At 39.5% G+C, this 24,957-nt stretch overlaps 1 protein-coding gene across 10 annotated transcripts in view; it reads right to left on the bottom strand.

The window, feature by feature from the left end:
- The window catches only part of camta1 (calmodulin binding transcription activator 1), a 1,176,955-nt gene that overhangs the window by 108,400 nt on the left and 1,043,598 nt on the right, over window positions 1-24,957 (bottom strand). For all 10 annotated transcript variants that reach the window (XM_031905360.1, XM_031905359.1, XM_031905362.1 and 7 more), the window contains one exon: window positions 23,660-23,794. In XM_031905360.1, coding sequence (XP_031761220.1) covers window positions 23,660-23,794 — 135 coding nt within the window. The remainder of the gene's footprint in view (window positions 1-23,659; window positions 23,795-24,957) is intronic.

Below are 24,957 nucleotides of genomic sequence, written 5' to 3'. Positions count from 1 at the left end.
CATGAATCCATTCATAGTTTGCAAGGCAGACTGGTTTCTCTCCCTATGGAATATGGGATGTTATAGTGCACAGCTTCAGAGGTATCAGTGGTTGGTGGAAAATCTCAAGGCAAAGTAAACTGTTGCAGCAATAAACCTAATAGCAGCTTTTTTACTCATCTGAGACCTTTCCTCATACAACTATGGGGCATTTTAGTATTCTAAATAGCTGACTACACAAACCCACTTAATTAGCACAATCTGGAATAATGCTATTGTAGAGTGCATATGTAAGACCAAAATAATTAATATACATTAAGTGCATCTAGTTTAAGCCTTTCTTTGCTAAAAACCGCCTTTAAACTGCGCTAGTAGGACAGAAAAGCAGATGGGCTCCTGTCACATGCAGACAAAATAATCCCTTCAATGATCTAGCAAACTTAGTGCTCTGCTTTACTGTGCTGGTAGGTCTGTCATTGCAAGGTTGAAATGATCAGACAGAATACAACTCAATTTAAGTATAATAAAAATAAATCAATCAAACCTATATTCCATTTTGTGGTGCCCATCTACCAACTAAAGCAATGCCAGCATGCCAGCCATCATTTCCAGCTAGCCACAAGTGTGATTTGCTATACCTAATATATTGTTTTGTTTCTCAGGCTCATGGTCCCCTGATGTAAAATCAACGTATCCAGTGTAACACATGGCAAAGTACAGAAGACTTAAAACACATAACACACCTTCTGTGGTGGAGAAAATTAACTTGTATGCTCTTTAGACACATAAATGCAATGCTGATTTAGTGTTGTGCTTAATACACAGGAACATCAGTGCTGGTGGAATTTTATGGCATCTGCATACCTCCCAACATTTTGAAAAGCCACGCCCAGTCTTCTCAGGTAACACCCAGTTTCACCCAGACAACCCCCAATCCACCTTAAACCAAGCTAACATTCCGAGAAGCTACATCCTATTTGGGTCTGTGGGGCTGCGCCACTCAAAGACAATATTGTGGAATATGCATTTGTGTACAGAGTCTTGAAAAAGTTCCTTGGCAGCCCCTAAAGACATCAGACAATATCTAAAGGTTCATGCATATATCTGTATGTTGATTCCTTCTTTATTGGCTTTCTTATCAGGTTTGTGTGATCTGTGCTCAAAAAATCAATGGTCAGTTTAAGAACAAAGTACCATTTGTTGCCCTGGTGTCTGGGGTAGGTAAATAGAGCATACCCCTTTGTGCTGGAACAGTAATGCCTCTGCAGGTGCACCAAAGTTGTAGGAACTTATCCCATCCAGCCAAGGAATATACACAATTAAATGCTGACAGTCTGTAAAATGAGCGTAAAGCTGGAAAGTGTTTTAACTACAGTTACAGACACATTACACAGATGTCCCTTATTGAATCTGACACAAAAAAGCAATGTATCAACTCTATCCACTGTGGTCTAATACAGCGTACTGACAGGCTTGAATGAAAGCCAATGCATCATTAACTCTGCACTGCGGAGCCACGGTGTAAAGATTCTCTTACCAATCCATACACATCTGCACTGAGTCTGCTTGTCTACTAACCTTTTTGATGCGTTTAAACACTTCCAAATGTATAGGTTTTACACACATATATATATATATACTATATATGCATCTACCTTGTATATCTTTTATTCATTCTATGTATTCTAACGCTTTAAGTGTCACAGCGGCGTTGACATAGACGCATTAGTGTGCCTAGCATCATATTCATTGTACACTTTTAAGTTCTGTTCAAAATTAGTATTAAGGTGGTTTGAAGGACCTGAATCGGCAGCTGGAATATCCCAGTGTTTGGGCACCCCCGACTTTGCCTGTAAAGTTCAAAAATGATATATGGAAGACTTGGTCCGCTTTCCAACTCTGATTTTATTTCTTTTCACATTACTTAACAGTTATTACATGACAGTATTAACTTGAATTTTGCAGAATCCGTCAGGCCTATTCTTTCCCTAAGCTTCTGTCTCACTGCCAGAATGGCCGCCTAACTTCCTTTTCCGGGTTTCCTTTATTCACAATTCCCTTTTAGACAACTTTACCACCTCACTGCCACCTAGTGGCTAAATGAGCCATTAACATGAACAATTTACATCTTACAAGCCTACCCACTAAAACTGGATAGCGTTAACATGCTACGGGTGCTCTGGACAGCAATAAAAAAGTTAATAGAAAAGTGGGAAAGGATTATAACACATTCATAAGAATATTATGACTTCACTTGTAAATCATAAAGATATTCCACCATATAATAAGGATAAGGATAGCAGATTGGGGTGCCCAAAATTCACAGCCAAGGGACCATCACAAAATGGTGGCCTAAACGAAAAGATGTAACAGGGCAATATTTACTTATATATATTCCAGTTTGGTAAAATTCTTTAATAGACCAATTAATATAATATAAACTGTTTTCTGGCTAAGTATTCATTCTGGGGGAATAGTTCCTTTTTCATTCTCACCACCAATACTCAATCAAGCCAGCTGCTTAACTTTTTAATACTATTGCCAAGTATTTAAATATTTAATATGTTCTGTTGCTATCCCTTAACCTTCTACCTATTACTGGAACTTGGCTCACTCCTACTGACACTGCTTCACCTGCTGCCCTCCTCTATGGAGGCATCTCCATATCCCTAGACCTGGTGATGGTCAGGGTGGAGAAGCTGGAATTCTTCTGTCCCCTGAATGCAGGTTTCAAATTGTAACTACACCAATCTGTCTTTCCTTCACTTCCTTTAAAGTCCACAGAATACCCTTATTTTCCCCAATCTCTCTACATGTTGCAGTCATATATCATCCCCCTTTCCCAGATCACTTTGCTGCTTGATTTCCACACTTTCTCTCATGTGACACACCAGCTCTCATTATAGGAGACTTCAACATTCCCACTGGCAACTCTTCTTCTCTCACTAACAACTACATTTGGTCTATCCCAGTGGACCGACTCACCTACTCACAGTGAGGGTCATATTCTTGATCTTATATTCTGCCACCCTTTCAACCTTACTAACTTGCCCTTCCCCCTTTCTGACCATCACTTGCTGTCCTTTCAGATAGCATGTTCAACTGTTGTTCCACAACTGGCCCTCTCCAACCACACATACAGAACTCTTACTGCATTTGTCCCACAACAACTATCATCAGTAGCAGCACTTCAGATCTCTCATTAACAACCTTTCCTGTCCAAATATGGCAGATTCTCTCTATAATGATGCTCTTATGTCAGCTCTTGATACTCTTGCTCCTTCCACCACCGTCACTTTCGACCAGCTAAACCTCAAGGTTTCTGCCTGTCTCTGGAACTCTCTGCCTTGACCCTTCAGACTCCTTCCTTCAAAACTTTCAAACACTCCCTAAAGACCCATCTGTTTAGGGAAGCATATCCAAACTGATCAGACATTTATAGATGTATGATAAATCATCAATTGGTTGCCATATTCCTTTTGTTTCAAATTTACCCTTAACCCTTAGACTGTAAGCTCTTGCGAGTAGGGCCCTCTGATCCTATTGTTACTCTGTATACCCTTGTTTGTTAAATTATTGCAAGATCCCTGTTTGTTAGAACTGAATGTAAAGTGCGGCATAATTAGCTGGCGCTGTATAAATAAATGATGACAATGACAACAAGCTGCCAAAACCCACAGATTTCCAGCTATTTCTGCCTTACAGCTCTCTGTCTGCCCTGACAGGGAACAATGTTAGTAAACTACAACTCACAACAATCTATAACAGCTTTGTACTTTTGTTTACAAGTTGTCTTGCAGGCATAGGTTGGTTGAGCGATTCGCCTATGGCCTGACAGTACAAGGACCAACTGATCTGCCCTGTATGTATGTACTATATAAGCAAAATAACAGGAAGACAATTCTTTTAAAAATATACAGATTTTAATTTGCTAAAATAATTAAGCAATACCAACATTTTAACTTTACTACATTAGAACAACTACTTATATATGTATGTTGGGCAAATGTGCATAGGAAGGCATAGGGCTTTTCTGGTCGGGGTCAGTGCCAAATGGCAGATGACTGCATCAGCAGATGTAAATGAAAAATTTATATTTGCATCTCCTTTGTGAGTACGCTAATCACCCTCTTTTAATGAGTCTTTTCTTACCCTGGCACGGATCATTTCTTTACCAGGTGGTGAGCTTTAAATAGAACAATGTACTGTCCAGTTCATCAGAGTCTAATTACCAACTAGACAAAACACATATTAACCCACCTTTCCAAAGAGACCTACAGCAAATTCCTGAGCAATGAACCGCCCCCTGCCTTCTTTTGCCTTGAAAGTGTATCTTAGGCGTTCCACAAGGGAAGAAGTCTAAAGGTGGCCATACCCGCTAAGATCTGCTCGCTTGACGAGGTCACCAAGCGAGCAGATCTTCTCCCAATATCCCCACCTACGGGTGGGCAGTATTGGGCTAATTCAGTCGTTTGGCCCTGGGGCCTCAACAATCGAATTAGAATGACGGGTATAGGCGTCCGTCAGTTTCGGGACCACAACAACGAGCCGATGCGGTCCTCGATCCGACTAAAAACCTGCCGGATTGAAATCTGGCCGATTTCAGGCCAGATGTCGGTCAGGCAGGCCTGTCGTTAGTGCCCATACATGGGGTGATAAGCTGTCGAATTGCTCTAAGGGACTGATATCGGCAGCTAGTGTATGGCCACCTTAAGGCTACTGCCACACAGTGTATTTTCTCAGCCTGCATATAAGCACAGGCCAATGATCTGCTTTATGGTGTATCTACACCCAGAAACACTGTGGTGGCCTGGGTGCAGACACACAGAGTGTCTCTGGGTACAGACACACCATAAAGCAGATCATAGTGGAAGGGTAATTTCTCCAGCTGAATTTATACTCAGGGAAGAATACACCCTGTGTGGCAGTAGCCTAATACTGACTAACCATCAGTTCCAAGAGTTACTTGTGGTTACAAGCTTCGCATTACTTACAAGGGCTAAGATACCAGCATAGTTCAGGATGTTCCAGAATGTGTCCTTCTTGATTAACTATAAATTTAAATGACCGATTAAAAGCCATGGATGAAGGTTTGATGTGGCCTTTAAGTAAATGTAATGCCCAAAGCCAGTCCAAGGGCTGCATAAAGGACAAATACCTAAACTTTCCTCATAAATACACTGTTGCAATTGTCAATTCATGGGGTGGACTGGGGTGTCACGTAGGTGCTTAACTTCCTAACTTGTACACCTTTACCTTCTGCAACTGCATAAAAATGTAAAATATGTTTTATGCCAAATGTTGCATGTTTTTGTTAAACAACATTTTCATATATACCATGCTGTTATTCATAGGGAGCATTACATTTGTATTGTGGCTGTATGTAGGCCAGGTGAAAGTGCCTAGAAAATTCTACACAAACAGTTTAGGTTATTTTTCTGTAACAGTTGAAAACCATGTAGAATTTTTTTAGTTGCTTTATCTCAAAGTAGAATTCTAATAATTTCAGCAGCTCAGGTATAAGTGGATGATACATTTCAACTGCACTGTTACATCAATATACTGTATTTATACCTTTATTTCTATGTAAGAATACACACAACTCAATGTAACATCTGCTCTGTGAATATGCTAATATGAACAGCTGGTCTGTAATGACGGGTGAAATATCCAGCACCCAATAGAACAAGCCTTTCCTGCCATGAATAAATGTTAGAGCCAACCATAATAGAATACTGTCCCAGAATATATGATTAATTACATTATAAGAGGTTCTAATCATGTTCTCTGACAAACTCTGTGTAAAAGCTTAATGGGCAAAATTACAATCTCATTTGTCTAAGGGCAGACTATTATTCCTCCAACTCCCACTTTTGTTTGGGGGGGGGGGGGGCAGTTCTTCCTAGTAGGTATGAGAAACTTCATATTGGTGGGTTGAAAAAATGCGACAGTCAGACTAAATGAACTAACACTCACCAGTACCCCTGATTAGCTCTCAAGGCATTAAATCTTATGCCTCCAATGTCTCCCTGTGGGATATGGCTACTTAGATAATAGCTTACTATTCTGGTTACTTTCTCTGTATAGTTCCTTTCAAATATTCACATTAAAGTGCAAACCTCCTATCTACGATGGTGATTTAGCTAGTAGAGCAATCAGTTTCCAGCTCCGGCTATTACAGATTTTTTTTTCTGTCACACACGAGCTGGATTGCTGTGTAATTTGTCCTTTTAGCAGAATGAAAAACCTTTGCTCATACTAACCGCAGAGAAACAGAAATAATAAATTGTTCCTTGGCTGTAGGAAAGTTGATTTTAGTGCTGTACCCAGGGACAGAGTCTGCAGTCTTTCGTTGTTAATGATCAGGAATCTGATATTTGTGATGGATCTTACAGAAACAACGCAGAGCCCAGCTCTTTGGCAGTGGCTTTAGGATTTCTGGAGAAGTTATTCGAGGCCCATATGATAAAGTGCTGGCCATGTTACAGAAGTGGATGAGCCCAAACGGGAGACGCATTATTCTTTTACAGCCACCCAAGATCAATTCCATACAGATGACTATTGTATTAAGGTTTAAACAAGCATTTTGTTTACTGTAAATGGGAGGATGTAAATACATATTTTTAATTATCAAAGCATATTGCCTTTTTTTGTAATATATACAAAAAGCTCCCCTAAATATGCAAAAGGCAAACTGCATTACTTCAAATATTAAAGAACATGTAAACCCTACATTTTCCTACCATGTATATAAGTTGGGCACATCTCACCCACCAAAATGGCATAATTTCTACTGCATATATTCCCTCCATTTGTCAGCACCATCACATTTTCCTTAAACAATTATAAGCCTTTTTTCCTCTGACATCATCAGTGATGTTTACATCTACAAACAGCACGTTTGTAGAATGCAGGCTTACATAGGCAGAACTTTCTTAGATAAAAAGCTGCTTTTATTGAGCACTGTCAGGGTTGGACTGGCCCCCTGGGCTACCAGGAAAACAACAACCTTGTTGGACCCTGCCACCTGCCCGCATCCTGTTCCGCCCCAGCCTGTCCAGCTACGCTGCTTACTTGCTGTGAATGTATGGCCGTGCGTTTTAAAGTGGAATGCACGGCCATCTTTATTTTTTCACAGTGAGTAAGCAGCGCAGGAGCAGGAGCGGAGGTGCCTGTACTGTATTAGTTAAGCTGAGTTCAGGAGAGGAGGCTGGGAGAAAAAATAGCAGACAGCTAGGTTTCTGTGGGAACCAGCAATGCCACCTCCTCATTGGTGGCTAGACTGGAGGGGGCAAGTTTAGTAATCTGAGCTAAGGAGATTCATTGTCTGAGCATGAAAGTGAGCATTGGACTTAAATGGCTTTAATGCTCTGTGTCCAGAGGCAAGTTCTGGGAAATGAATGTTAAAAATAAGCATAAATGTTCAATGCAACTGGAGCCTTTCCCCCACCTGCCTCTCATAAAAGCAGCACTGCAAAATGCAGGGAGTACTGTATTTATGGGGCAAACACGGGTTTTTGCCCTCTGTTTTGGAGCAGCAATTTTCCTATGTAGGGCACAAAGTGTAAAAAACATGGCGGATTGCTCACTATTTTTGCACTTTGCCCCCTGCCTTGTGCATAGTAACTTCTTAACTTATCATTAGATTTCTTATTTAAGATTATGTATTGCAGTTTTGCAATGGGCCAGAGAATCAAGTTGTCGGTGTAAAAATACCATGGTGTTGACACTGTAGACGAGCCTACATTTCCAGGTTTCTCGTTAATCCATGCGCACCTTGTGTTTACTGGCAACATGCAACTTGATAAGATCAAAGGGAAGGGTTTTTCACTCCCAAGTCTCCCTGGTAACCTGTTTGTTCTCAGACCAAAACCCCTAAATTATGATGCAGATTAGATTTATGAAAGAAAAAGATCTGTAACATAGAAGAGAAATTGATAGACCCATTTTCAAAATGTATGGGCATAGAAATATTTAAACGAACTAAGGTGTTCCAGTCATTCATATTCTTTTAGAAATTCTGCATATAATATATTATATACAAAATTATGACATGGTTTTATACAGATCAGATTGAAACTTAGGCCAAAGCTTTTATTATATAGGGTTTGATACTGGTCTTCCAGAGAAGCTGCCCTGCAGGGTGGGTGGCTACTGTATTTTAGCCACTTGGCCTAGCACAGATTGCCAAACAGGTGCATGTACACTGGGACAGATCTTACCTGAAATGCATATGCTACTAGTCAGCGATATACCCCCTCAGACCCAATATTTTAATGAAGATATTATTAGATAGTAGTAGTCATTTCAAAGTTCCAGTAACCTCTTATATCCTTATATTGTTCCCTTTACATTGATGCATAACCTTCAGAAATGATGAAAGGTGTTGCAACTGGGCTCATAAGCATAAGACTATTTTTACAAAGTCCACTGAAACAAAAAAAATGACCATATCTTGCTGCCTTCAAAGAGAAGAAAAATACAGGCAGTTGAATTATATAAGTCATGGCTGGTATAATTATTCGATCTTTTTCCCTGAAAGGCCTCTGCATTGCAGCTGTCCTCTTGTCTGCTCCTACTGTTGCCTGTGTTTGTTCAGCATGCACTCACCCCCGATAATATATCTGATCAGAACCAGATTTCCGCAGTCACAAAATAACTGCTTTAGAAGTTGGTGTAAAACAGGGTCCAGAACAAGAATAACATAAACAAAACAAAAGTGCAGATGTATTAGCATGTATAGTATGAAGGAATTCAAATGAAAACCAGCCGTCAATCTTGTTTATAGTATATACATTTCATATGTATTGAATAAGATATTGTTTCTTGGCTTTAGCACTGCAAATCTGTCTTATGTTCTATATCATACCGTAAATATGTGGCCAGTATATAATTATTGTTTGAATAAGCGTTGACTTGTGTGTATGCATTTCCCCGTTTCTATCATTCTTATACTATTTCTCTCTCTGCCATTATTCTATTTTTCTTTCTCTCATTCTGCCTTTCCATTATTCTCATCTTCATTCTCTATCTCTCCCTCTCTGCCATTATTCTATTTTTCTCTTTCTGCCTTTCCATTATTCTCATGTTCATTCTCTAGCTCTATATCTCTGCCTTTATTGTAGTTTTCTTTTTCTCATTCTGCCTTTCCATTATTCTCATCTTCATTCTTTCTCTCTGCCATTATTCTATTTTACTTTCTCTCTTTCTGCCTTTCCATTATTCTCATCTTCATTCTTTCTCTCTGCCATTATTATATTTTTCTTTTTCTCATTCTGCCTTTCCATTATTCTCATCTTCATTCTCTCTCTCTTTCTGCCATTATTCTATTTTTCTTTTTCTCATTCTGCCTTTCCATTATTCTCATCTTCATTCTCTCTCTCTCTCTCTTTCTGCCATTATTATATTTTTCTTTTTCTCTTTCTGCCTTTCTATTATTCTCATCTTCATTTTCTCTCTCTCTCTCTGCCATTATTCTATTTTTCTTTTTCTCATTCTGCCTTTCCATTATTCTCATCTTCATTTTCTCTCTCTCTCTCTGCCATTATTCTATTTTTCTTTTTCTCATTCTGTCTTTCCATTATTCTCATCTTCATTCTCTCTCTCTTTCTGCCATTATTCTATTTTTTTTCTCTCATTCTGCCTTTCCATTATTCTCATCTTCATTCTCTCTTTTTCTCTCTGCCATTTTTCTTTCTCTCATTCTGCCTTTCCATTATTCTCATCTTTCTTTCTTTCTTTCTTTCTTTCTTTCTTTCTTCTCTATAGCTAACTTTGTTAAAGTTTCCAATGGAAAGAGAAATATATAGATTTCTAACTAGCCATAAAGGAACAAACACATATCTGCCAAGCTGGAGGCATTTGTGCCAGAATAGCTGTATGTGTGCGTGGAACAACAAGATTTTAGCTGGTTTCAGACTAGTGGTCTACTGCAAAACTCCATTTCATATAAACTGAGACGCTAATAGAGACTCCATTTTTCATTGTGAAGCTACAGTAAAATAAGAAGACAAATGGCCTTAAAGACCAATTTTTCCAGGCTTGGGCAAAATGTATTGCTCTAATAAAATAAAAGATAAAGTAAAACTGACAAAAATAAGTTCATTTCCCCTGTACAGATGGCAGAAAAAATAGCTCATTAATAAAATAAATGCATTTCCTTAAAACAAATAAATCATATTTTCAAGCAGCCTAATTTAGCCTGATGCAGAAAAGGAGCCAAATGCAATAGTTACTGGCTTTAAAAGAATTAAGTCTCCCAGTAAAGGTAATTATTAACATTTTTTAAAAAATAAAATTGAGAGATATGGTACATATTTATATGATTTTGTGAAGTTTATGAAGCCACTAAATGCAATTAACAGAATAATCAATGATAATATAAGCTGCATGCTAATCTATGCATTAATTAGGAGTTTCAGGCCCAACACCAGTGTTACCAAGCTAATTTGCATTAGGTATAGTTAAAGGGATTCTGTCATGATTTTTATGGGATACTTTTTATTTCTAAATTACACTGTTTGCATCGCAAGTAATTCACTCTGCCATTTAAATTTTATTCTTAAACCAACAAATGTATTTTTTTAAAGCTGTAATATTGGTGTATAGGCAGCCATCTCAGTGCATTGTGCCTGAGTCTGAGCTTTCAGAAAGAGCCAGCTCTACATAATACAATTGGTTTTAGATAAGCTATTCAGAGATGTCAACTTTGTAGCTAAGTGTTTCGGGATATCTCCCCCACATGAGGTGTGGCCTAATGCTGTCAACTGTGACCTCATGGGTCATGTGCAAATGCAAATTTAGAATTTTCGATTTTTCCCATGACAGTATTCCTTTCATTTCAATCAGGTATAGTTTGTTACTTTTAGACCAACTGTTGTGTTTTATTAGATTTATTATGTGAATTTAATAGAGACATTCACAATTTTTTATTTAGAAAAATACCAAATCTTCCACAAAAGCTTTGTTCAAATAGAGAACCAAATTCTAATTTGACAAAGGTTCCCTAAAATATAGGGTTTGGCTAAGAACAAAATATTCAACTGAATTCAGATCTCTAGAAAGTGCTTAATCCTGAATGTTAGATTTGGTGCATCCTTAGAATTTTGGATCTTTCCTTCTCTGGGACCAAGTAAGGGGGCCTTACATTAGGATCTTCACTATAAATTGCACTCCTGTGTTCTTCTTTAGTTAACAAAAATAACAAAGGTGTATCCTGACTCTGAAACTGTTTTATTTTGAGACTTTCACCTGCAAAACATTAACATAACTGATTTATGATAAGAATTTTGATCTTGAGTCCCTAATGTTTTGGTAAAAGGAATCATGATCAACTTGTTCATCTTTTATTTGGGCCAGAAGTTGGGGAAGGCAAAGAGTGGTAAAGGTCAAGAGGTGTGGTAATCTATTGGCCCCCGCAGGTTCTGCACCACAAAAGTTACCAGCTTGGACAACAATTACAGAAGAGTGTTGGTTTAAGTAAGGTAGTTGGGGGCTTGCACACAGCCATCAGGTTTCACACACATATACACCAACTCTCATATGATTTCTTGAGTTAGTGAGCACTAGAATCCTGAGCCATGCCTGCAGAGATACATTGGGGCTCATTTATAAAGTTTGTGCAGCGCAGAATTATTCACACAGTGAACATATTGGCCCTGCATATGTATATATTTGATATATAAGGTTGGTGCATGTAATGTGCAAATATAATTGCAAGTTTTGTATTCACAGTGCAATTGTTTTTAAGAGTTTTTAAATATGGCATAATTGCAAATTGAGAATATTTTTGTGTACACACTGTGTTCCAATTGCGCCACAACTTTGGTGGCGTAAAGAATATTTGCTAAATACACAAAGTGGCCATGCTTATGCAAAACTCAGCCTCATTTGCAAGCGATTTGTAAATTTTTATGCAAAATACGCATTTCACAGCGATTCACAAAAATGGAGGGGCACAGCAGTGCAAAATGTAAGCAAAATGTTTATGGGAAAACATGCGCAAAACAACCATATGTGCGTGATTCCCATTGTGTCCTTAAAAGTTCCTTCCAGCAACCTTAGGTGCTCCCAAGGTTTAATAGGATTTGTGAGAGTCTAGAATATCTTGTACCTTAACCCTTTTAGTGCCATGGGACGTAGATTCTACGTCCTGGGTAGCAAAGGACCAAAGTGCCACAGGACGTAGAATCTACGTCCTACAGCACTATCAGGTTTACAAGCGCTGCGCTCGCTTTTAAAGCAGCGCAGCGCTTGTAAACCCTTCACAACCCCCTAGGCAACGAGCAGAGCGGATCATACTCACCGATCCGGTCCCACGATCGCGTCGCCAGCCAATGACAGCAGTGGACACGCGATGATGACGTGTCCACTGCTGTCCCTTTAAATAGCGCCGCCTACTGTCGGCTCCTCATTCCTGCTGCGCACTTCGGACCTGATGGAGCTCCCCTGCTGCCTTCCTGCTGCCTTCCTGCCAGATTGGTCGCCCCTGATCGCCTGCCTGCCTTGGGTAAGCTGAACTACAACTCTCTACCACTGTTTATTTTGCTTATTTCTATCTCAACTGTCTAAAATTTTTTTTTTTTTTCAATTTTTTCTTCTATCTTTGTCATTATTACACTTTTGCACACATACACACTTATTTACAACTTTCCCAAGCACACACAGACACTCACACACACACTTACACTTTTTTTTTTTTTTTTTTTTCTATCTTTCTTTTCTTTTCTTTCTTTCTTTGCTTTCTTTGGCAGTCTTTTTTTTTACTAAAACTTTATTTCTGATCTTGCTCTATAATTATCTGATTTATTTGGTTGCATTTTAGTGTTTTTTTGGCATTTTCATAATTGATTTCTGTTTTTTTATTATTCTATTGCACTGTAACTTTTTTTATTGCTATTGGGTGCTGAATTTGCAGTGACGTTGGTGGATCCAGGGCTCTGACCACCAATTTCATTGCAATTATTGTTCTTCTGTTGGTTTAGGTGGTTTTATTGGATTTTACTGATTTTATGGTGTTTTATCTTTGCATTGTTCTTTATTGTGTGTTTAGTGCCCCCAAAAAGGTTGCTTTTGCAGTGACATTGGTGGATCCAGGGCTCTGACCACCGATTTCATTGCAATTATTGTTCTTTGATTGCTTTTAGTGGTTTTATTCCATTTTAACTTCATTTGATTTCAGTTGTTCTAGAAAGGCTAAGATTGTTCTGGTAGTTTCTATTGCCAAGGGTTAGGCTGATGCCACACATGGCGTAGGGCTGATTTTTTTCAGCAAGTGGAAAAACGCTGGCCGAAAATTCAGCCCTACGCCTGCTACTTGTGCCTGCACCCGAATGAATGGGATACGCTCGGGTGCAGGCACATGTAGCCGATATACGCATGAAAACGCGAGACTTTGCATTCTCACGCGTTTTCATGCGTATATCGGCTACATGTGCCTGCACCCGAGCGTATTCCATTCATTCGGGTGCAGGCAAAAAAAAAGGGGTGCATAGAGTGCAGCCCCAATATTATGCATTTTCAGGTTTGGCAGCCATGTACTTATGTGCAACCAGACATAGGTATCGTTTTATTCAGGGGAACTTGCAGATTGATGTTTAGTAAGTTTTTGGTAGTTGCCATGGAAATTTTGGAGAGAAATCTAGGTTTGTATCTGGTTTTTCCTTGATTTCTGACCAAAGCGCTGACTTCTGCAAGGGACTGCGGCCACAATTTTCCATGTAGAAAGAGAAGAGTGGTGTCTCTGAATAGCTGAAGGTGTGCACTTTTCGTAAATATATTGATTGTGGGGGTTATTTCACAGGTATGGGGGTGTTTAGACTAAATAACTGCAGGTAGAGCACAGACCCCCCTTATGCATTGCCCCTGTTTGGGGGCATTTGGTGGCCACGTCTTTATGTGCACCCATACATATGGGGTATCGTTTTATTCAGGGGAACTTGCAAATTGAGGTTTAGTAAGTTTTTGGTAGTTGCCATGGAGATTTTGGGGAGAAATCTAGGTTTTTATCTGGTTCTTCCTTGATTTCTGACCAAAATCTAGGTTTGTATCTGGTTTTTCCTTGATTTCTGACCAAAGCGCTGACTTCTGCAAGGGACTGCAGCCACAATTTTCCATGTAGAAAGAGAAGAGTGGCGTCTCTGAATAGCTGAAGGTGTGCACTTTTCGTAAATATATTGATTGTGGGGGTTATCTCACAGGTAGGGGGGGTTAACACTGAAAAGCTGCAGGTAGTGCACATAGAGCGCAGCCCCCAAAATTTCAACTGAAATTGCCCTTATGCATTGCCCCTGTTTTGGGGCATTTGGTGGCCACGTCTTTATGTGCACCCATACATATGGGGTATCGTTTTATTCAGGGGAACTTGCAGATTGATGGTTAGTAAGTTTTTGGTAGTTGCCATGGAGATTTTGGGGAGAAATCTAGGTTTGTATCTGGTTTTTCCTTGATTTCTGACCAAAGCGCTGACTTCTGCAAGGGACTGCGGCCACAATTTTCCATGTAGAAAGAGAAGAGTGGTGTCTCTGAATAGCTGAAGGTGTGCACTTTTCGTAAATATATAGATTGTGGGGGTTATCTCACAGGTAGGGGGGGTTAACACTGAAAAACTGCAGGTAGTGCACATAGAGCGCAGCCCCCAAAATTTCAACTGAAATTGCCCTTATGCATTGCCCCTGTTTTGGGGCATTTGGTGGCCACGTCTTTATGTGCTCCCATACATATGGGGTATCGTTTTATTCAGGGGAACTTGCAGATTGATGGTTAGTAAGTTTTTGGTAGTTGCCATGGAGATTTTGGGGAGAAATCTAGGTTTTTTATCTGGTTTTTCCTTGATTTCTGACCAAAATCTAGGTTTGTATCTGGTTTTTCCTTGATTTCTGACCAAAGCGCTGACTTCTGCAAGGGACTGCAGCCACAATTTTCCATGTAGAAAGAGAAGAGTGGTGTCTCTGAATAGCTGAAGGTGTGCACTTTTCGTAAATATATAGATTGTGGGGGTTATTCCACAGGTAGGGGGGGTTAACACTGAAAAACTGCAGGTAGTGCACATAGAGCGCAGCCCCCAAAATTTCAACTGAAATTGCCCTTATGCATTGCCCCTGTTTTGGGGCATTTGGTGGCCACGTCTTTATGTGCACCCATACATATGGGGTATCGTTTTATTCAGGGGAACTTGCAGATTGATGGTTAGTAAGTTTTTGGTAGTTGCCATGGAGATTTTGGGGAGAAATCTAGGTTTGTATCTGGTTTTTCCTTGATTTCTGACCAAAGCGCTGACTTCTGCAAGGGACTGCGGCCACAATTTTCCATGTAGAAAGAGAAGAGTGGTGTCTCTGAATAGCTGAAGGTGTGCACTTTTTGTAAATATATAGTTTGCGGGGGTTATTTCACAGGTATGGGGGTGTTTAGACTATATAACTGCAGATAGAGCACAGCCCCCCCTTATGTATTGCCCCTGTTTGGGGGCATTTGGTGGCCACGTCTTTATGTGCACCCATACATATGGGGTATCGTTTTATTCAGGGGAACTTGCAGATTGATGTTTAGTAAGTTTTTGGTAGTTGCCATGGAGATTTTGGGGAGAAATCTAGGTTTTTTATCTGGTTTTTTCTTGATTTCTGACCAAAATCTAGGTTTGTATCTGGTTTTTCCTTGATTTCTGACCAAAGCGCTGACTTCTGCAAGGGACTGCGGCCACAATTTTTCATGTAGAAAGAGAAGAGTGGTGTCTCTGAATAGCTGAAGGTGTGCACTTTTTGTAAATATATAGTTTGCGGGGGTTATTTCACAGGTATGGGGGTGTTTAGACTATATAACTGCAGGTAGAGCACATAGAGCACAGCCCCCCCTTATGCATTGCCCCTGTTTGGTGGCCACGTCTTTATGTGCACCCATACATATGGGGTATCGTTTTATTCAGGGAAACTTGCAGATTGATGTTTAGTAAGTTTTTGGTAGTTGCCATGGAGATTTTGGGGAGAAATCTAGGTTTGTATCTGGTTTTTCCTTGATTTCTGACCAAAGCGCTGACTTCTGCAAGGGACTGAGGCCACAATTTTTCATGTAGAAAGAGAAGAGTGGTGTCTCTGAATAGCTGAAGGTGTGCACTTTTTGGAAATATATAGTTTGTGGGGGTTATTTCACAGGTATGGGGGTGTTTAGACTATATAACTGCAGGTAGAGCACATAGAGCACAGCCCCCCCTTATGCATTGCCCCTGTTTGGGGGCATTTGGTGGCCACGTCTTTATGTGCACCCATACATATGGGGTATCGTTTTATTCAGGGGAACTTGCAGATTGATGTTTAGTAAGTTTTTGGTAGTTGCCATGGAGATTTTGGGGAGAAATCTAGGTTTGTATCTGGTTTTTCCTTGATTTCTGACCAAAGCGCTGACTTCTGCAAGGGACTGCGGCCACAATTTTCCATGTAGAAAGAGAAGAGTGGTGTCTCTGAATAGCTGAAGGTGTGCACTTTTTGGAAATATATAGTTTGTGGGGGTTATTTCACAGGTATGGGGGTGTTTAGACTATATAACTGCAGGTAGAGCACATAGAGCACAGCCCCCCCTTATGCATTGCCCCTGTTTGGGGGCATTTGGTGGCCACGTCTTTATGTGCACCCATACATATGGGGTATCGTTTTATTCAGGGGAACTTGCAGATTGATGTTTAGTAAGTTTTTGGTAGTTGCCATGGAGATTTTGGGGAGAAATCTAGGTTTGTATCTGGTTTTTCCTTGATTTCTGACCAAAGCGCTGACTTCTGCAAGGGACTGCAGCCACAATTTTCCATGTAGAAAGAGAAGAGTGGTGTCTCTGAATAGCTGAAGGTGTGCACTTTTCGTAAATATATAGATTTTGGGGGTTATTTCACAGGTAGGGGGGGTTAACACTGAAAAACTGCAGGTAGTGCACATAGAGCGCAACCCCCAAAATTTCAACTGAAATTGCCCTTATGCATTGCCCCTGTTTTGGGGCATTTGGTGGCCACGTCTTTATGTGCACCCATACATATGGGGTATCGTTTTATTCAGGGGAACTTGCAGATTGATGGTTAGTAAGATTTCGGTAGTTGCCATGGGGATTTTGGGGAGAAATCTAGGTTTGTATCTGGTTTTTCCTTGATTTCTGACCAAAGCGCTGACTTCTGCAAGGGACTGCGGCCACAATTTTCCATGTAGAAAGAGAAGAGTGGTGTCTCTGAATAGCTGAAGGTGTGCACTTTTCGTAAATATATTGATTGTGGGGGTTATCTCACAGGTAGGGGGGGTTAACACTGAAAAGCTGCAGGTAGTGCACATAGAGCGCAGCCCCCAAAATTTCAACTGAAATTGCCCTTATACATTGCCCCTGTTTTGGGGCATTTGGTGGCCACGTCTTTATGTGCACCCATACATATGGGGTATCGTTTTATTCAGGGGAACTTGCAGATTGATGGTTAGTAAGATTTTGGTAGTTGCCATGGAGATTTTGGGGAGAAATCTAGGTTTGTATCTGGTTTTTCCTTGATTTCTGACCAAAGCGCTGACTTCTGCAAGGGACTGCGGCCACAATTTTCCATGTAGAAAGAGAAGAGTGGTGTCTCTGAATAGCTGAAGGTGTGCACTTTTCGTAAATATATAGATTGTAGGGGTTATCTCACAGGTAGGGGGGGTTAACACTGAAAAACTGCAGGTAGTGCACATAGAGCGCAGCCCCCAAAATTTCAACTGAAATTGCCCTTATGCATTGCCCCTGTTTGGGGGCATTTGGTGGCCACGTCTTTATGTGCACCCATACATATGGGGTATCGTTTTATTCAGGGGAACTTGCAAATTGATGTTTAGTAAGTTTTTGGTAGTTGCCATGGAGATTTTGGGGAGAAATCTAGGTTTGTATCTGTTTTTTTCCTTGATTTCTGACCAAAGCGCTGACTTCTGCAAGGGACTGCATCCACAATTTTCCATGTAGAAAGAGAAGAGTGGTGTCTCTGAATAGCTGAAGGTGTGCACTTTTCAGAAATATATAGTTTGTGGGGGTTATTTCACAGGTAGGGGGGGTTAACACTGAAAAACTGCAGGTAGTGCACATAGAGCGCAGCCCCCAAATTTTTAGCTGTAATTGCCTTTATGCATTGCCCCTGCTTTGGAGTGTTTGTTGCCCATGTCTTTATGTGCACCCATACATATGGGGCATCATTTTATTCAGGAGAAGTTTGTCTTTCAAATTTGCCTTTGTCAGAAAATTTTTATGAGATTTTTTTTTGTCAAATCCACATTTGATCATGCGTCCAAGTTTACGTTTTAGAAAAAAAAAAAATGTCAAAAAAAGCTCCAAATTGCACAATGCACTGACAAAAAGTATTTGGCTTTTGAGAGAAAACTACATTGCACCTAGAAACCTGAAGGTCTGTAGTTTCTAAAGATACCGAACATGAGGAGATATTTTAGATTTACATATAAGTTATGCTGCATCAACTGTTACAAGCGCTTTTCCGCTTTGTTCTGGTGTGATATTGTACTAAGTATTGCTTTAGTTTGGGGGTTACTTCTGGACAGGAACTGTGGGGTACCACCACATATTTGGTATCGTTGGAATTGGGAGTATCAGGGCTTTTACAAACAATAAAAAAAAGTGAGTAAAATTAACTTTTCTATGGAAAAAAACCTCAAAATATACAGAAATTTTTCATAATTTTTTTTTTTTTACATATTTCACCCAAAATACACATCATATCTCCAGAAAAGTTATAAAATTTGATATGTATGTCGAAGCCCAATTAGTGACGAAAAAAACGATATATAATTTCCCTAGTTTCATGGAGGTTTTCCTACCAAAAAACATTGTTAAAGTGAATGAGTACAAAATGCTTAAAAAACGTCTGGCACTGGGGGGAACCGAAATGACGAATTCGGCTGGCACTTAAAGGGTTAAAAGCTTAGTGAAAAATAAACCATTCTAAACACAGAGTTTCCAGTTGGATATGTTTGAGGACGTTGATGTACTTAGTCAATGACCAGACAGAGGCTGGTTATTTTTTTCAGACAAGGTGGCAGAGTCCCAGAAGAAATATGATATTCTGTCAGGTGTTTTAGACAGCGGAATAAATCTAAAATTACTCTTCATATTCCTGTGTCTAATAAATAAATATAAACATCACTTTAGATGGGAGAAAGCTGAGGGGATTTACAATTTTTTTCCAGGTTTCATAAAGAATAACACCCTTATGTGCCAATTTTTTATTTCCATCTTTTATCTTTTACTTGGGTTTTTTGTAAAAAATAATTGTTGTTTTGTATCCTAACCTTGAGGAGTTTGATGTTAGCATGTTGTTTATGAGGTTCGGTACTTTTATCGCTGAAAAAATGGATGTCAGGTCAGAAGTGCTGAATTTCTCTTCTGTTTGCCCAGAGGCCGGCATCCTTCACCAACCACCCCCCGCCCCCCTAGGATCTTGCACAAGTGCATCCTTCCCTTTATTTGTGAGGCCCTAGGCCTGAGCCTTTGTGGCCTTGCCACAAATTCAGGCCTGCAGGTCAGGATAACCTTAATATGTTAAATGGGGCCTGGCATATTATTATTATTGGCCTGAGGTAAGGCCAATAAAGAGCTAGCACAGTGGCCTATGGCATCAATTTGTTAGCATTAAAATATAATTTTAGTCAGAGGAAGCTAGCAGAGGAATAGTTCATTCAGTGGTTATTCAGTCTGCCTAACCAATGGTACTACATTGTGTCTGACAGTCCCCCAGTTGCAGAGGAATCAGTGCAAGTTATATTTCTTTCTTTATGCCTCTTGTGCTCTTCCTTCTTTGATTAGTCCATTGCTCATTGTACAGTATACAACTTTAGAAGCAAATTATAACAATGATTAAATGGAAGCAATGTAATCCGATAACCGCAAAGTATATGCCTGGTAGAAATGCAACTCAGCAATATTTATGATAAGGCTCAGTAAATCTAAAAAAATCTGAATGCTTAGATAGTGAAATAAAACCCATACCTGAATTTGCTGAGGCTCAGTAAATCTAAAGTATATGCACAGTCAAATAAAACCCAACTTCAGTCCAAAGGCCATTTAGGGTAAAACTTGGAGAGATTGGCCATTTGTTCCTCTATATAGACCTGGATGTCCAGCTTGAAGGTCAGTTTGAGTGAGATCTGTGGGCTTATATATGCTTAAAACTATGTACTCATTTCATGAGCTAAGGGGTCCCTGACCAAAGGTTGGACTTTTCTAGTGGGGATTAAACTAAAAAAGGTTTGACAACCACTGGCTCAGGATGAGGCACAGTACATCTAAAACCTCCACATGGACAGTAAAATAGTGTCCAGCAATGGTAATAGTAAGACAGGACAAAGTCACCTGTAAATGAACCTGCCTCAGTACATTCTAATCTGCTTTCAGTAAGTTAGCTTTCAGTTTAAAGGGACAGTTCACTTTACAAGTCTTGTAAACGAAGATAGGACTGAGAGAAGCTTTAGAAGGAAATGAAAAGATAATCAGAACAAGACACAGAACAAGGGCTCAGACAAGCACCAATCTGTAGCAACACCTTTAACCTCATGGCATAGAGATTTTGTAACCGCCTCAGGAAGAACTGCAGTGATCGAACAGCACCTTAGTGGGGTCAGTCATTTCTAACCACCTTAAATGGAAAGAGTCTAAGGCAGAAACTTCTGTCAATAGGTAAAAAAACAATGTTGGGGTTCTTGAGGGACTCCCACCTACTGGATGAAGCATCTGTTCCCCTTTTCATGTCTGTTTTGACATCTGGAGTTTCTCCATGTGCAATAGTGGAATCATCTGCTAATCTTTCACAACATAGCCACATTCAAAGAAAACACACAAATGAGTGTTAATTGTCCCTTTTAGTTTCTAACATTTAAAAGCATTACAGTTTGTGTTTGTACCCGAAGATGAATTCAAATCCATGCCACCTACATCACACAAATACTGTAATAAAAAATACATCAGTGCCCTGTCTTTCGACATTCTGACATTTGATATATGAATGAAATTCAGCAAAATGCATTTTTTCAGTTTATGCAGGTAATCAAAGATTGAATTTTGTTCCATGGATTGAAATAGATTGATTTACTGCCACAGAGTCTATAGAAGCTGTCACATAATGGCTTTTTATGTAAGGTGGTGTGTAACAATACAAAAGACATCACTACTTATTTTCCTGTCTTATAGGGCAAATGAGTACAATAAATTACAGTAAAGGCATAAAGGTAAAGTAGATCCCAACGACTAAAATGAAATGGTTCCTAATAAATGTTTAATTCCAACTTTCTTTATCAGTGTGTTGGTGGCTGGTTAGGGTTGTTGGCACTTCCAGCAGACAATAACTAGTATACTGCTATCAGTTTCCTTATATTATATTATAAACTTATAACAAATTAATTACCTGTCATTTAATACAATGTATTTCATACAACCATAGGTATGCCATAGAATATACAACATAAGAAATAGCAGAAAAATTAAAAGGAGAAGGAAAGGTAAAACCAGCTATAAGCACTCACAGAAATGCTGCATTAAGTCCTCTATCAAAAGAAACACAGGATTTCTTGTCTTCTTTTGTGTACACATGTTCTTAGGTATCAGACTTTCTTTCTCAAAAACATCCTTCATTCCTGGGGCCACAGTCTGTGCAGCTCTCTCCTCTCTCCCTTCTCCTGCTCCTCCCTCCATTAAGAATACATAAAACTCCCCCTACCCTTAGGAATGTGTGATCTGAGTTACGAATGGCTAGAGCTACAGCACAGAAGTTACTGAGATCAAGCTAAAATGGCAGCTGCAATCTTAAACAGATAGAGCTTCTAGGGCTGTTTACTCAGGCATGGTAATGCTTTTTGCAGGATAAATATAGCGTTCTAGGTGGCACTGATGTGGCTAATCTATTGGCAGTAAAATGCCAAAATTACTTTTCCTTCTCCTTTAAAATTAATTCTACAAACCAAACAATATTATAAGTAAATATCTTCTGCCAACACTGATAGTACATCCTGTGTTAATGTTAGGGCTCAGATGGGCATGTGTCCCTTGTAATAAATTAAACAACATTATGTTTTCAATCAATTCATTCATTGAATCCTTGATTTGGAAGTTCCAGTTTAAGGCCTCTATTCTATAGCGTTTGTTTTGATCATCACAGAGCACTGATCCAAAGCACATAAATCTAAACCTCTCTAGCATCACTCTAGCAACTGAGATCCACATCTCCCATCATCCCTTTGTCAGCTGTGGACTGAGGGTGCTGAGAATTATTGTTCACAACAGCTGCTATATGTTTAAGGACACCTGATCCAGAATAGTCCCAATATTGCACAGAGCAGTAAATAAAACAAGTTATACTATGATGTACTATATAAATGTAATTTGGAAAATCTTGTTTTCTGTAAAGGCATTTCAAATAAAATGTATTTTGGACTAGTTCAGCAGCAATTTGTACCACTGCACTGATATATTCTGCAAATAATACAGACACAGTGTCCAGACCTGTGGAACCATGCAGCTAGCTCACCTTGTTGGTTTAATTACCATTGATATTGTAAAACATATGCTGGAAGAATGAACAAAACATTGCAGGTAATATATAAGTTGGGACACAGAGGGTGAGTTTATACCTATTCATGAATGGAATAGTTCAGCCAAGTATCTTAGTGCATCTCGGCATACTGGTTGCCTGCCCTTATGCCACCAAGCTCAAGGACACCCATTAGGAAATCAACAACTTTAAGAGCAGACTAATATGTAGTGCTGTAGCCAATCATTGTGGCAGATTTGTTCTTTAGCCATGCACTGTCCATGGTCTGGACTTGGTTTGTGGCAGTGTCCTAATAAAAGCTCATCCAAAGACAATGAGATGTACTCCATATACAACTGCGAGGCCACTATGTAAACAGACACAAGTTCCACTGTTTTTAAATGAAAGGTTGGAAGCAAGAGGGAGTATGGAATACCTTTGCATAGGGTGCCTCAAATATTAGTGTTCACTCACTTGTATGTATTGGGTGAGATATTTGGTACTGGGTGAAATGCCTTGCAAATATACATTAATAATAATCCGGTTTATTGCCCAATTCAATGCTGTGCTCTATTGTTCTCTTTAAAGAGACCTTCTGAACGACTCTTGTGACCACAAACATAATTGTATTAGTAAAGCCTGAGCCTAAATACTGTATAGGACCAAATTGTTTAAACACATATGTTTTCCTATATATTATTTTCCAGTTGAAAACTTACATTCTAGTACACAAAAATCATATATTTTTACTTACTATGAATTTCCTTGTCACTTTGCAGGCATCTACACCATTAGGCATTAAAAATAAAATAGTATGAAAATGCTTCTCGCTGCTTGAAAACCTTAAAAGGTTTCTAAATGCTTTTTTCTCAGTTATTTCCCTAATGAGGAGTGATGTGTTTTCACATATAGCAGGCAGAGTAGCCCACAAATATGACCTTTCCGTAAACCTACATATACTGTAAGTACTTTCTTGGTTTCTAGATCGCAAGGTTAATGCGAATAAAACATTTCTGATGGCAATAGATTGCAGTGCTGGGATTTGTATTTGAAGACGCACACAGCTTTAATTCTGTTGGTTAGTAAGACTTCTGCTAGACAGAGCTTGCCTATGTACTTACTGTTGTGCATTTTGGGATTGAAAGCCGACAGTGTCTATAAGCTTACCATCCAAGGAGAGCCAGTCATGCTGAGAAGAGGGCAGTGTTGGCAGCGCTCTTGCCTTATATTCGAAAACAACAGAGTTGGAGAGAATCTGGCTGTTGTAGGCAACCTGAAGAGTAACCAAGCCAGTGTCGTGTGCTAGAAGGAGTAACACAAAATGAAAAGGATTTTAATTGAAACATTTATTGCAAAGCTTATCTCCACTAGCAAAATATATCAAGGGACATTACATGGTGTAGACCAGTCTTAACCATTGCATTAATGAAAATAGTTGTAAAGGGTTATTTTCCATTACTTTAGGTTTCATGTAGATCCTTGATGATCTTTTTCCTCTGTGCTAGCGTGTGTTTATCTTACTTTGGGGCCTATCACCGAAGGCACCGGGCGCTTCCATTCTATGCTTTGAACTGAGTGACCATAAACCTATACTTACCATAAATAATTTATGCTGTCAGCTTAAAAATAGTCATTGATATGTTTCATGTAAGATTAACGACCACTATTGCTAAGTGCTTCAGCAACTTCGTAAAGGAAAAAAAACTTTACACAAAAGTATATTAATACCCATTCGTATTTATATTGATAAATGTTGAATGAGGCAATAATATATAGTGATGGATAGTTCTGGCATGTAAATCACAAGCACTTACTGTGCTTTCTATTCATATAGACATACTCTCATATTACTATGAATCCATGGTTTTGTTTAGGCTTTTCCTTTTAATTCCTTTCCCCTTCAGTCCTAATTCCCAACTTTTAAACCATAAACTTGTAAAACATTAACATGTGGAGCGCTGATACAATGCTATGCAAGATACATACTTATGCTCATCCAGGCCCCGGACTGGGATTCAAACAGGCCCTGGCATTTTACATATACAGCAGCCCAAACAGCCCCCCAACAACCCACTAAATTGTGACTGTCTATAGCATCTTATAGCAGCCACTTAAGCATTAGCCAGAACCCATAGGCTGTATGTTCGGACCTGTGCCCATCTTGGGCCTATACATGAGGCAGCTCCTGAATTAAGATGGCCATACATTTAAAGAGCCACTCATTTGGCTAGGTCGACGAACTAACAGATCTTTCCCCAATACGCCCAACTCGAGGAAGGTGGTATTGGGCTGATCCGATTGTTTGACCCATGCACCAAACAGTTGGATTACAATGACAGTATGCAGGCTGTCGGGGCAGGATTTTTAAACCTCTTTGGACTCTGCAGACAGTATTGCTCTGTGCATGGCTAGCTTAAAGCACAAAGCCCTTGAATGCATGTATGATGACTCATTGGCTGCTGACT

The sequence above is a fragment of the Xenopus tropicalis genome, chromosome 7 (genome assembly GCF_000004195.4).
Source record: "Xenopus tropicalis strain Nigerian chromosome 7, UCB_Xtro_10.0, whole genome shotgun sequence".
NCBI lineage: Eukaryota > Metazoa > Chordata > Amphibia > Anura > Pipidae > Xenopus > Xenopus tropicalis.
The sequence above is the reverse complement of the archived record's forward strand: the minus strand, read 5'-3'. Positions and strand labels throughout refer to the sequence as shown.